Source organism: Erpetoichthys calabaricus, chromosome 9 (assembly GCF_900747795.2).
Source record: "Erpetoichthys calabaricus chromosome 9, fErpCal1.3, whole genome shotgun sequence".
NCBI lineage: Eukaryota > Metazoa > Chordata > Cladistia > Polypteriformes > Polypteridae > Erpetoichthys > Erpetoichthys calabaricus.
This window is the reverse complement of record NC_041402.2, coordinates 183,025,805-183,040,497: the sequence shown is the minus strand read 5'-3', so window position 1 is coordinate 183,040,497 and position 14,693 is coordinate 183,025,805. Positions and strand designations below refer to the sequence as shown.

The 14,693-nt window shown below is 42.8% G+C and overlaps 2 protein-coding genes across 4 annotated transcripts in view; both read left to right on the top strand.

Annotated features, from left to right (window-relative positions):
• Positions 1-3,831, top strand: part of LOC114656931 (transcription termination factor 1-like) — a 36,294-nt gene extending 32,463 nt beyond the window's left edge. For all 3 annotated transcript variants that reach the window (XM_028808567.2, XM_028808566.2, XM_051931788.1), the window contains 3 exons: positions 1,351-1,436; positions 3,514-3,669; positions 3,803-3,831. In XM_028808567.2, coding sequence (XP_028664400.2) covers positions 1,351-1,436; positions 3,514-3,669; positions 3,803-3,825 — 265 coding nt within the window. In that variant the 3' untranslated portion in view covers positions 3,826-3,831. The remainder of the gene's footprint in view (positions 1-1,350; positions 1,437-3,513; positions 3,670-3,802) is intronic.
• Positions 3,832-12,315: 8,484 nt separating this feature from the next.
• The window catches only part of LOC114656930 (transcription termination factor 1-like), a 48,343-nt gene continuing 45,965 nt past the window's right edge, over positions 12,316-14,693 (top strand). The window contains exon 1 of the mRNA XM_051931798.1: positions 12,316-12,537. The gene's annotated coding sequence lies outside the window, so the exon portion shown is untranslated. The remainder of the gene's footprint in view (positions 12,538-14,693) is intronic.

The following is a 14,693-nucleotide window of genomic DNA, read 5'->3' as shown; positions in this document are numbered from 1 at the left end:
CAATCTTATTTGGTAGTGAGTTCACATTTCCCAGGATCACAGAAGGCACCGAAGTCTTGTATCGCCACTTCCTCGCTAGCCGCTTAGCCTTTTAGCGCTGGCTCTGCTGCCACAATATGGCCTTCTTACCTCGTCAGATAAATAGGGAACCACACCAGCGCGGGCATTTGTTCTCAGCGCTTGAAGTTGACTGCCTGAATAGACGAGTCTCAGCGTGTAAAAATCCATGTCCAAGTAGTAAAAAGTGCCCAGGAAATGAGTCCACATAAAAGAAAGTGGTAGGAATGATCAGTGAGATAGAGAAAAGGTAGAAATATAAAGAAGATAAAGTCCTACACGGAGCTGCTGGAAAGGCTGCCACTCACAAAGGCGTCTATTTTATATATATATATATATATATATATATATATATATATATATATGTGTGTGTGTAATCTTATTTATATCATCTTAGTGAGTCAGAGGCAGTTGCACCTCCCTTATGTAACAAACAATTATGTATTCTGACATCCTCAGTGACTCAATCCATCTAGTCTGCGACTTGCCCATCTCATTTTGCCTTAAGTCATAGGGATGGGCTCTGTATATTGAAGAGCCAGCAATCATTGAGCGCTCACCTAGAAGTAGAATACAGTATATATAATGCAGTGGCGAGGAATAAGTAACACTGGTAACAAATTCTCAGGTAAAATACAAGTATAGATTATACTAATTACTAAATACACAATTACCACATCTAAAGATACAGACTTGTTAAAACACAAAGAACACAAAATAGAAACCGATTAACATAAATGTAAACCACCAATATTTGTCCAATAGTTGATAAGCTATGGCCAGTTGACAGTGGAGAAGAAAGTTACAAAAGGGAAAGTCAAAGACAAAGTCAGACACAGTCACAGTCCTAGAGACCTTGGCCAACTAGCTGCCTACTCCCTCTTGGGCAGAGTTCTATTGTAAAGTCTGTGCCAGGCTGTACAATCTGATGAGAGAATCTTTCCATTCACAGTAAAATGGAAAAAAGGGGGTATTGGGGGGGAGGGGGCATCATTTTCATTGAATGTGCCAAATCCATAAACCTTTACACGAGCACTATGATCTGTCAGGTAGCATGTTAATGGCCATCAAGAAAGGGACGCACTTGAGATAGTTTAGAAACATGAAACTGTGCTGGAAAGTCTTCAGAGAGTTATGTAATTTAACAATCCTAGTCGTTTAATGTGACATCCTCCTGCGACGAGATCAGCAACTACAAAGGTAGATAATCATTCTTCTGTATCGGTCCATATGGTGATCAGACATTCAAAATGCGAGTGAGTAAAGCTTTAGGTCTCTCTTCATTTCCTCTAGAGATGTGCCCCCTTCGTATGTACAAAACAAATTTAGCCGCCTGAAGACCACTAAAGTTCCAGACTATTCAAAGAAGACTTTTCCTGGTGAGTTTCACACAATATCTAGAACTATTTTTCAATTCTGTGTGGGGTTTTTATTGTTTGTCTTTTGGCTTATTTGTTATTTTCATGTCCTCCACATTATGCAGTTTCACCAAACTGATGGTATCAAACTCGACCTGCCATGTGTATTCACAACAAGTCTACCAATAAATGTTTGATCTTTGCCCCTTCTGTGTATCAAGATGCTGAGCTGCCAAAAAAATTCTGCTTAATAACTAAGGACCTAGGTTCAGTTCATAGCACATTCATTTGTGCTCCCATGGCTGCCACCCCATCATATGTTTTTTAACCCAATAATTTGAATATCCATCCATCCATCCATGTTCCAACCCGCTGAATCCGAACACAGGGTCACGGGGGTCTGCTGGAGCCAATCCCAGCCAACACAGGGCACAAGGCAGGAACCAATCCTGGGCAGGGTGCCAACCCACCGCAGGACACACACAAACACACCCACACACCAAGCACACACTAAGGCCAATTTAGAAGCACCAATCCACCTAACCTGCATGTCTTTGGACTGTGGGAGGAAACCCACGCAGACACGGGGAGAACATGCAAACTCCACGCAGGGAGGACCCGGGAAGTGAACCCAGGTCCCCAGGTCTCCCAACTGCAAGGCAGCAGTGCTACCCACTGCGCCACCGTGCCGCCTAATTTGAATATTTAAAAAAAAAAAAAATTGGAAAGTAACGGATGCTTTTCCTAAGATCAGGTCCTTGGTATGATACAAAAGCATGCATACCCCCCAGGTTTCTTTCATAAAAATATCTGTCTGACCTCCTCCATGTTGCCATTCCCTCCTGCACCCTTAGATCCTCTTCATCCATCCACTTGACTGTCCCCTTCACCAACTCTGGAACTCATTACCATCTGAGCTCAGAAATATTGATTCATTTTCACTTTTCGTATCTAAACTTAAAACTCATCTGTTTGAGACTGCTTTTTCTCTTTGATTGCAATTGCTCTCCCTGATTTTAACTTTTTTTTTTATATCTCTTTGTATTTTTAGTTTTGCTTTTAATGTGATTCTTATCTATTGTTTGGTGTCCTTGAGTATTTGGAAAGGTGTCTATGAATAAATGTATTAAGAAAAAAAAAATAGGAAATTTTAACACATTATATGACAATTTACATTTAGTCGGAGTCAAAGTCGATATATTTTTTCCCCGACTCCAGTAACCTGATAACTGCTTCCGACTACACAGCCCTGCATGCAAGACAGCTGTAAGCAAACTGCAAGGAAGACAGATTCCCAAAAAAATAATTTAAAGACTCCCAAGATCTGGATGAGGGTCCTATGAGCCGGACCACCCTCGGGAAATCACGTCACATGGCTGTAGTGCCATAACTGACACTCCCTTACGATGCAGGCAGTGTGCCTCATTTGAGACTCTGTCACACAATGAGACACGATATCGAAGGAGTCCAGTCTTTGTCTCGGGTCACTGGATAGCGTCCATGTCTCGCAACCATATAGCAAAATGAGAAGCACCAGGACTCTAAAGACTTGGACCTTCATCCTTTTGCAAAGATATCGAGGGTGCCACACACCCCTTTCCAGTGACCTCATGGCCCCTCTAAGCTGACTACACAAAACATTTGCAAGGCTGTGATTTTTGCCAAAAGGGGATGTTGCTAAGTACTGACTTAGTAGGGTGTCTAAACTTTTCCACATTTACTGTTTTTGCTTTTCTTTTTAGTTCTTCAAGTAAACTGTAACTGTACATAAACTAACATTAGGAAAATATGTCATTTGATCTGGGGTGTCCAAACTTTTGTTTGGAACTTCATACCAATAAACTTGATTTGAAATTTATACACTTAAAAAATGGTGAGCATCTCCCAGTGATCGTTCCCACTGGCACTGTGCAGAAAACAAATCACTCAAAAGTTCAAGTTTCCCACCTGCTATATGCCAATTATGATCTAAAAAGTTTGCAGGGGTTTTCATACTTGTGTAGGGTCTGTCACCATAACTGAAATGTCAACATTTTTGATGAGTTGCGCTAACCCAGGCTCACATCTTGATGTCTGTTTTGTTTGTTTTGGTGTTCAGAGGTTATCAACCACCTTTATGCTCATACCCTTCCATACCTGGAGAACAAACTGCAGAAACTGGAGAATCGTTATGGTCCAAGGCACCAAGAGCAGCACAAGAGAACGCTTAGCTACACGCTGTGTGAAATTTTTCAGAATAGCGACGATGAAGACAGTACGTAAGAGGAAAACTGTGCCAATGAGCTGTGGTGTATGTCTTCAAGACAAATGAAAAGTATTTTAACGTGTAAAGTATTTTGTAAATGTGTTAACTGTTGGTATAATTTTTGTAAATGTCTGAATTTCAGGTGAAGTTCAAGAGGAGCCATAATATTTTTCATATTGGAAGATTATTTTTTTTTTTCGTCCATGTTTCAAAAAAACGCAGTAAGTTGTTTATTGCAAAAACAAAAATGTCAGGGAAAATAAGCTGTTTTTTGTGAAATATTACTATCACTATTTGTCTCTCTATTATATAAAAAAAAAATCTTGGGTCAAGACGTGATTTTCTCGGAGACACTTTAACGTCCTGCGAGACAAGGAGGACAGCTGCTGTACAGGCTTTTAAATGTTCGACGCGCAGCGCGACAAACACATCATGCAGCACAAGCAGCAGCAGCAGCAAGCCAGCTGGTCGAGCATAGAGGAAGTAAAAAAAACTGCATGTGTTTCCCATTGTATCGCCGTTTAAGAGGGGGTTTTGGAGGAGCGACCGCATCTCCTTAGCGTGTGTTCAGCCCTCCTCTTCACAACGCGAAAGGCAGAGATGCGAAGTGGCTGGCGCGTAGTGCACACCTTTGGGGGGAGGAAGGGGAAAGGGGTGGGTGGGCAAAGCCCCCTAGTCGTGAAGATAAAAGTCACTCATTATCCTAACACAAGGTCACGGGGGTCTGCTGGAGCCAGTTCCAGCCAACACAGGGCACAAGGCAGGACCAAACTCTGGACAGGGCACACACACAATTTAGGATCGCCAATGCACCTAACCTGCATGTCTTTGGACTGTGGGAGGAAACCCACATAGATACGGGGAGAACATGCAAACTCCATGCAGGGAAGCGAACCCAGGTCTCCTTACTGCGAGGCAGCAGCGCCACTATGCCGCCCAAAGGTAAAAGTCTTGTTTTTTTTTTTTTTATATGATTCCATCAATATGTCCGTTTTTCTACAATTTTCATTTTTACATTTTAAAGCTCAAGAGATCTAAAGCTTACCCTAGCAGCAATCAATGTAAGGTAGGAACAAACCTTCAAAGGAATGGCAGTCCATCACTGAACGCAAATACACACACACACACACGGTGGGCCGCTGTAGAGTTTAAAATGAATCCATCATGCCTGTCTTTGAAAACATAAGGAAACTGGGGAAAACGCAGGAAGAACATACACACTCCATGCAGGTGGTGATCAGCCCAGGAATCAAACCTGTGAAGCAGCAGATTGCCATGAAATAAATGAACCTCCTTGGCGTTAACCCCAAGCACAGTTCAGGCTTGGAATTCAGTGTTAAAAACGTATAAACCCCAAGTCATTCTGTCAACAAGCAGCCACAAAACCACCGCTTCCGAGCATTTTCTCCTCAAATGTGAGGTCTCTGGCGAACAAACTGGATGAGTTTGTGCTGCGGATTGCAACGGAAGAGATCATCAGGGACTGCTGCGTCCTGCTGATCACGGAGACGTGGCTGAATCCACTCATACTGGACACGGCTATCGAGATAGCAGGCTACACCGCACACTGGCAAGACAGGACAGAGAGCTCCGGTAAGAAAAGAGGAGAGGGGCTGTGCATTTATGTGAACAATAGCTGGTGCACGAATTCCACCATAGTCACCAGACGTGGAGTTTATGATAATTAAATGCAGACCCATATACCTCCCCATGAATTCAACGCCATACTGTTGTGTAACTGCCGTGTATATAGCACCAGATGCTAATGCTAACGTGGCTCTGGGGCTTTTGCATGAAGCAGTAAACAGAGCAAGTATCCTGAGGCTGTTCACATCATTTCTAGGGACTTTAATCATGCAGATCTGAAAGCAGTTCTCCCCAAATTCCATCAACACTTAAGTGTGCAACCAGGGAGTAAAAACACTGGACAAGTTGTACACAAACATCAGACAGACCTATAGGGCTAAACCCCTAGGACACCTTGGCCGGTCTGATTACACGTCCCTGTTTCTGATCCCTGCATATACTCCCATCAGGAGACAAGCTCCCACTCCGACCAGGACTGTTACCATATGGCCCAAGGAAGCCTCCCAACAGTTGCAGGACTGCTTCCAGAGAACCGACTGGGAGGTTTTCAATCACCAACCACACTACGGCAGTCCTGGATTACGTCAGGTTCTGTACTAACAATGTCACCAGGGACAAACGCATAAGGATTTATCCCAACTGGAAACCCTGGATGATGAGGGAGGTCCAGAGTCTGCTGAAAGCCAGGAATACTGCTTTCAGGTCTGGGGATGAGGCTCTTTATAGTGTGGCCAGAGCAAACCTGGAGAGAGACATCCGAGAGGCCAAGGTAGCGTACAGAAGGAGGATAGAGGACCACCTGAGGAGCAACAACACCAGGCAGGTGTGGCAGTGTGTCCAGCACATCACCGGCTACAAATCTAGCAACTCCTTGGCCACTGAGGGAGATGCTCCTCTGGCAGAGGAGCTGAACATCATCTTTGCCCGTTTTGAGGTGACACCAACAGCAGCTCCATCACAGCCGCCTGTTCACAATAGCAACACACAGTGGAAGAGTGCAAGGTTAGAGCGGTGATGAGGAAGGCGAATCCGAGGAAGGCTGCAGGACCCGACGGTGTGGCTGGATGGGTGCTGAAAGACTGTGGATCAACTGGCTGGAATCTTCACTAGGATTTTCAACCAGGCCACTGTCCCATCCTGCCTCAAGTCCACCACCATTGTTCCGCTGCCGAAACAATCCATCACGAACAGTCTGAATGATTTCTGCCCAGTGGCACTCACATCTGTCATCAAGAAGTGCTTTGAGAAACTGGTACGGGGTCATATCATCCATCGCCTGTCTGCCAGCAGACCTGGACCTGGATCCATGGAGGACACTGTGGCCACAGCCCTTCATGCTGCCCTGACCCACCTGGAGCAGCAGGGGAGTTATGCCAGACTGCTCTTTGTGGACTTCAGCTTGGCGTTTAACACCATCCTCCCACAATGAGTGGTGTCCAAACTGGCAGATCTGGAACTTCCATCACTCATCTACAGTTGGATACTGGAGTTCCTGTCTGGTCGCTCCCAGAGGGTCAGGCTGGGTCCCCACACCTCCACTGCTCTCAGTCTCAACACTGGGACGCGGCAGGGTTGTGTGCTCAGCCCGCTCCTCTACACTTATGACTGTGTCCGCACTCACCATCGCAACAAGATCATAAAGTTTGCGGTTGACACAACGGTGGTCGGACTTATCTCGGGCAAGGAGGGTGAGCTGGTGTATAGGGACGAGGTGGAGCGGCTGTCAGAATGGTGCAGAGTCAATAACCTGCTCCTCAACACCACAAAATCAAAGGAGCTTGTTATTGACTTTAGAAAAAACAAAACTGATATCCAGTCACTCATCTTTGGCAGGGCCTGTGTGGAGAGGGTCCCGGTGTTCAGGTTTCTGAGTATTGAGCTGGAGGATGACCTGACCTGGAGCGCCAACACCAAGGAGCTTCTGAAAAAGGCGCAGCAGAGACAGTTTTTTCTGAAGATTCTCAGAAAATACAATCTCCCCAAAAATCTTCTCCTTGCCTTTTATCACACTGTTCCATCGAGAGTGTGCTCACGTACGGACTGTGTGTGTGGTACGGCAGCTAAGAAAGCGCTCCACAGGGTCGTCAGGACAGCAAAGAGAGCAACATTGGTTGTACCCTCCCAACTCTGGAACAAATCTACACCTCCGGATGCCACAAAAAAGCAATAGAAATTTCACAGGATTCATCACATCTCGGTCATTGCCTCTTCCAGCTTTTGCCACCGGGCAAGAGATACAGAGCAATGAAAACCAGGAGAATCAGCCTTAAAAACAGCTTTTATCCAAAAGCAATCATGGCCCTGAACTCAGAATAAAACTGCTCCATATCACTCTCCCAATGTGCAATATAGACCTTAACTCAACAAGTGTAATTTGTATATTTTGTAAAATACTTTTATTACTATTCGGTTTGTTATTATTTTCTCTCTTCCTGTCTTTTTAACTCTAATGCCTCACACTGAGTCGACTGCGCTTTCAATTTCGTTGTTCCTTTGTAAAAGTAACAATGACAATAAAGATCCATCTGTCTGTTATATAGTGCCTTTCACATCTCTAACAGAGATGTGAAAGGTGCTATATCTAACAGATATGTGAAAGGCGCTATATCTAACAGATATGTGGAAGGCAGTATATAACAGATATGTGAAAGGCGCTATCTAACAGTGCCTTTCACATATCTATATATCTGTTATATACAGTAGTGCCTTCTATCTATCTAACTTGTTTTGATGAAATTTACAATGTTAAGCCCAAATAACACTCAGGTCAGTATTGTACTGCCATGCTGTGGATATTATAACATCCAGAATTCTTCTATGCATTTTGCCACACTATGATAACCCCTCAGTATTCATGTGTGGAGCAGAGCCTTCAACAAAAAAAAAAAAAACGTAAACAAAAAGCTGTAAAGCCAGTATTAGAATAAACTGAAATTGAACCATTAGTTGAATCAAATGATAGTGATGACAAAGTGAACTGGTCATGAGACATTGCCACCGATAGTGAAACTGATGCATAAGCCACTGTACCACCAAACTGTGGTGATAGGCCTGGTGACTTCAGTCGCGTAAGGCTGCATTGTGGTTCAAGTAGGTGCATGGCAAAAAACCATGCAAGTGGAAGACCAAGACAGACATTAGCTCCTTAAGCGCAGTTCACAATGCAGAAACTGTCAATGTACGTGTCAGGGGAAATGTGGAAGTCACTAAGCCTAGCGCTGTGGTAGCTTACAACAAAACAAAGGGGGCATCAATCATGCAGATCAATTACTGACGTTCTACCCTCTCATGCACAAGTAACAGAAAAAATATCAGAAAAGTGCACAGAGAAAGACGCTTCCACTACCCTGATTACAATGTCGGTGACTGTTTCAAAACATGTCGCACAAAGGACGTGTACTAAATCAGTATGGCAGTGGACACTCGGAATATCTTTCCTACTGTTATTATGTTAATGTTTTGGTATTTGCATGATTTTATTACTCATAATAGCATTTCTTGCCTCATTTTCCCAGGTTAAATATAATACTAAGGAGGCTAGGGCAAGTTTTTAATTATTTTTGTATTTTCAAAATTATTTTCCCTTCTGCTCTTCTTTTTGATCAAACTTCAGTTGGTAAAGTTTTGTCTTGCATTTTAGTTTTTTGCTATGCATGATATAGATGTAAAAATGTTACTTTTTCCGTCTTAGTTTAAAAGCTAACCCTAACCATATAATTAATATATATATAGTAGCTGGGCAACTTAACATGTTGTTATCGCATTAACGCCGACAATTATTTTATCGCACGTTAATGCAGTTTTTGTTATTATTATTACAAACTACTGAGTATGATTTGGAGTCACTGCAATGAAATTTTGGCCAAATGGACTCGCCTGCCTGCCACCTCATTTTTTCACTTTGATTTTCAGGGTGTCTTCAATTGAATTGAATTCAGCTCTATGTAGGTTGATCATCTTCATTTCCATCAAATGATGTGGCTGCCATCCTTTTGTTCCTAACACATCACCATGTCAGTAGAGATAGTCAGCAGGATTTTTTTTTCCACCCGTTGAGATGTGATGTGTTTTCAAAGTGTTCCTTCAATTTTTTTGAGTAGTGTATGTATATATACACTCCTGGCTCACTCAATGCCAATTTTACGCGTACAGATTAGCAATGAGGAATACATTTAGTATTTTACACTCCAGCGGCAAACTATTCCAACAGTACGTCGTAGATGCGTATGTTAAAACAGAGGGCGTGTGTCTCAACTATCTCAGATTACATCAACAAGATCTGCACGTGGAACAATACAATGTATGAATACAGACGCACTGCAAGCAAACACTGAAAATAACGTACGTGTAGGCAAAATAATCATATTACCGTCCACATTTCCAGGAAGTCCAAGATACATGCAACATAACTGTCAGGGGGCGGCACGGTGGCGCAGTGGGTAGTGCTGCTGCCTCGCAGTTGGGAGACCTGGGGACCCAGGTTCGCTTCCCGGGTCCTCCCTGCGTGGAGTTTGCATGTTCTCCCCGTGTCTGCGTATGTTTCCTCCGGGCGCTCCGGTTTCCTCCCACAGTCCAAAGACATGCAGGTTAGGTGGATTGGCGATTCTGAATTGGCCCTAGTGTGTGCTTGGTGTGTGGGTGTGTTTGTGTGTGTCCTGCGGTGGGTTGGCACCCTGCCCAGGATTGGTTCCCTGCCTTGTGCCCTGTGTTGGCTGGGATTGGCTCCAGCAGACCCCCGTGACCCTGTGTTCGGATTGAGCGGGCTGGAAAATGGATGGATGGATAACTGTCAGGATGCCATGGCCATAGTACGTAAATTCGGAATGCCTGATTTATTTATCACTTTCACATGTAATCCTACTTGGCCTGAAATTCTGCATGCACACTGCATCTTTCAAGGAGTATTTATTTCTACTTGATTTCTGAATTCCTTTCTCACAGTTTTCTGTTCCTATTCTTACACCACCGTATTTTACGGCGGGCGTCGGCTAGTATATATATAATAACTATAATCCAGTGCTGCCTAAAAGTATTCACCCACTCTTATATCCTCTATTTTTGTGTATTTGCCACAGTTAATGGCTTCAGATCTTTAAACAAATAGTAATTTTAGATAGACCAACCGTTTCTAAATTGATACTTAATATATTTAATAGTTATCCAACACCTGTATTGTCCCTATGAAAAAGTAATTGCCCCCTTAGTTATTTAGTCAAAAATAGCTGACCAAAGTAAATTGATCTTTTGACTAAACACTAAAGGTTAATCTAAACCACACCAAATATTGATCCTCATCATGACATTGGAGATGTCATCATAAGGTTTGTAGAAGAACACTATGCCACTATCAAATAAAAAGAGATGAGGAAAAAAGGGACATTTGATCCAGTGGTGAATCTTTTCACGAAATGCCCGTCTGACAAAATTATCCCAAGAGCACAGCAACAGCTCTTTCAGAACATCACAGGTGTTCCCAGAATAACAATGAAAGAACCACAAGCCGCTCCAGCTTCAGCTGAAGTCACTGGTAAGGACTCCGTGCTAAGAAAGAGACTAAGGGTAAAATGGGATTCAAGGAAAAGTAGCAAGGTGGAAATATTTGCATTCAAAGAGTAACATCAGTGCTCATCTGAAATTGGCAAAGAAGCACCTGGATGATCTCCATGCCTGTTGGAAAATTGCCCTATGGACAGACAGGTCAAAAGTAGAACTCTTTGGGTGACACAGGATCCACTTTGTCAAACGAGCAGCTTCGGAGCCTACCCAAGGTCTTCTTACAAAACCGGCATACCTGCAAAGTCACAAATGAGTTCCATGTAGTGTGGCAAAGGCAAGCTGACCTTTTAAATATAACGAGCCACCTAAAACTTCCATGTAAACAGCAAAAGGATCTGTATCAGTACTCTGTGCCAATGCTACATTGGTGTCAGAAGCAGGATGAGGATAACATTTACTGCCCGATTTAACAAAATGCAGAGTGCTTCAAAGACTGCAGTGGGCACGACTGGGTATTCTGAAGAGATGGAGGGAGTCTCAAGGCTGAGATCAGGGATCTGATGTACTGTTTGCAGCAGCAGTACAGAAAGGAAGGCAGCTGAGAGACTGCTACCTCTGTAGCTCCACCAACACTTCTACATCAGCTAAGTTTCACTGGCATTACTTCAGGCTCATGACAGATAGAGTTGCCACTGAGCACAGGTGAGCCATGTGAAGCAGGGCTGCATAGGTGAAGGATGAGGCAGATTTCACTGTTGTTACAAGGCAAATGGAGTCTGATCCAGACCTGCAATGGTGTTTGTAACATCAGTTAAATGAAGCAAAATGGCCAAGAGATACATATTTAGCTCCACACAAGGTGGCTCACCTGCTCACTTGTAATCGTCAGATCAGTACACAGACGTGCAGGGTTTAACATCTCTGTTGCACTGCCCTGTGCCACCTAACAACAAAGTGTTCAAGACCTCTGCTAATGTGTTTTTGTCACTGGCCACACGAAAACGAAGCCCACCGTGACATTCTGAAGAGCTGTGTGCCACTGCGAGGATTTGGAAGTGGTGGCTGATGCCAGTGGCATTGAAGAAAGAGCTATGTAACAGTACTGATGAGTAGTGTCAACCTGGGATGTGTCACCCATAGTAGGAGCTGGTTTTCCATCATGCAAATGAGCAATTTAAGAATCAGCTGCAAGAGAGCCTGTAAAAACAGCACACCTGCAATGTCGCAAACAGAATTCCTTCTAGTGCGGCAATGGCAATCTGTTCTTTTGAGGACTGCGAGCAATGTAAAGGACAGGGGATCCATTCTGGTGTTAAAATGCAAGCTAGTAATAAAACAGCCCTCAGCTGTGGAAAAAGTGATCCTTTACTGTCTTGGCTGCAGATTTCGTCTCGCCTTGCGTTTACAAGTTGCGCTGTTTTGAGACCGTCTGTCAAAGCTTCAAGTGAAATCGTTACACCTTACGCACTTTTAAAAATGCGAGGTCGACCGCTCCAAGATGGCCGGGACATTTACGTACATCGTTGACGGGAACACGGGGTTCAGTGACGTCATCGCATCGCGACGGAACTCGGAAAAAATCTCACATGTGGAGCACGAATATTGAAGTTGCGGTCTCCTTTTATTAGAAAATTAACCTCTTCTCTTGATGAGCGTATTAATACATATTTTAATAGTTTTCTGCGCATTATAAAGAGGACATCTGTTCCGATTGATATTATTTTACTTCCGGATCGAGAAGTGCCTTTTGTAGTGGGAAGAAGAACTCATCGAAAGTAAGGCGTGCATGTATTTGTAAGTACGTTTTAGTAAATTTGAATCATGTTGAAAATCATATTCATTTTGTTATTATTATTATTATGTTCAGTTACTTATGTCCACAAGGCAATTTATTTTTGCGTAACCCATATTTATCCCTCGCTCATTTCTATGGCTTCTGCCCTCTGTGCGTTCGCTTGTATTTTTGGAATCAGAATCAGGTTTATTGGCCATGAATGCACGCATACAAGGAATTTCACTTCGATTTTGGCGACTCTCCAATTATCAGTATATAATTACAAATCGACACACACACAACAGTTAATCACACAGATGAAAGATAAAAAAAGACAATGTAAATATATAGACATACAAAGTGCAGAGTGAAACCCTGTGCAAGAAATGCTGAAGTAAAACATTGGAAACAAACAAAAAAAAAGTATTGTAAGACCTTGGGAAGCCTGGGGGATGTAACTAAGTATTTGTGAGCTTGGTGGACAGGGGGGTAGGTGAACTTTTCTTATATCAGTTTGTTTTGACGTATATTAATCTGTAACGCCTTGTTGATGGAAGAAGTTCATAAAGGTTTTGGCCTGGGTGTGAGGGGTCAGTAATAATTTTCATAGCCCGTTTCGTGACTCTGGAATAATACAGGTCCTGTAAGGTGGCAGACCCGACTGACTATTCGCTCTAGCCTGTTTTTGTCTTGTTTTGTCACTGATGTGAATGAACCACGCTGTTCTGGACGAGCTGAGGTCAGACTCGATGACTGCTGTGTAAAACTGAATCAGGATCGTCTGAACTGAGGATGGATCGTCTGCTACTGTTTATGATGTATTCGACTCCTTTGTGCACCCGACGATTCTGTCAACTTGCTGTTATCCGCCTTTTCCTGTATTCTGTGAGTTCTTTTATTATTACCACGCTTCTTTTAACTTCACCTGTTTGTTGTCTGGTACAAATCATGTAATCGATATTTAAACCACTTCCTGTTGTCCAAATGACTTGACATTTTGCACACTTACTTCCAAATCAATAATCAGTTTGACGAATTAATCAATTAATCCATGTTAATTAAGAAATTAAATTTTCATATGAAGAATAGTTAAATATTTCACCAATAGATGGCGCTAGTAACGGATAGAAATATTAAAAGAAGTGTTAAAATATTGATTACAAAATTATACTAAAACAAACCCAAGACTAAAAAGTTGAAAAAAAAAGTTATAAATACTTTTTAAAAAACACGCTTACAGTTAGGTCCATAAATATTTGGACAGAGACAACTTTTTTCTAATTTTGGTTCTGTACATTACCACAATGAATTTGAAATGAAACAACTCAGATGCAGTTGAAGTGCAGACTTTCAGCTTTAATTCAGTGGGGTGAACAAAACGATTGCATAAAAATGTGAGGCAACTAAAGCTTTTTTTTTACCACAATCCCTTCATTTCCGGGGCTCAAAAGTAATTGGACAAATTAAATATCTGGAAATCAAATGTTCATTTCTAATACTTGGTTGAAAACCCTTTGCTGGCAATGACAGCCTGAAGTCTTGAACTCCTGGACATCACCAGATGTTGGGTTTCCTCCTTTTTAATGCTCTGCCAGGCCTTTACTGCAGCGGCTTTCAGTTGCTGTTTGTTTGTGGGCCTTTCTGTCCGAAGTTTAGTCTTCAACAAGTGAAATGCCTGCTCAGTTGGGTTAAGATCAGGTGACTGACTTGGCCATTCAAGAATTTTCCACTTTTTTGCTTTAATAAACTCCTGGGATGCTTTGGCTGTATGTTTTGGGTCATTGTCCATCTGTATCATGAAATGCCGCCCCATCAATTTGACTGCACTTAGCTGGATTTGAGCAGACAGTATGTCTCTGAACACCTCAGAATTCATTCGGCTGCTTCTGTCCTGCATCACATCATCAATAAACACGAGTGTCCCAGTGCCACTGGCAGCCATGCACGCCCAAGCCATCACACTGCCTCCCTCCACCGTGTTTTACAGATGATGTGCTATGCTTTGGATAATGAGCTGTTCCACGCCTTCTCCATACTTTTTTCTTGCCATCATTCTGGTAGAGGTTGATCTTGGTTTCATCTGTCCAAAGAATGTTTTTCCAGAACTGTGCTGGCTTTTTGAGATGTTCTTTAGCAAAGTCCAATCTAGCCTTTCTATTCTTGAGGCTTATGAGTG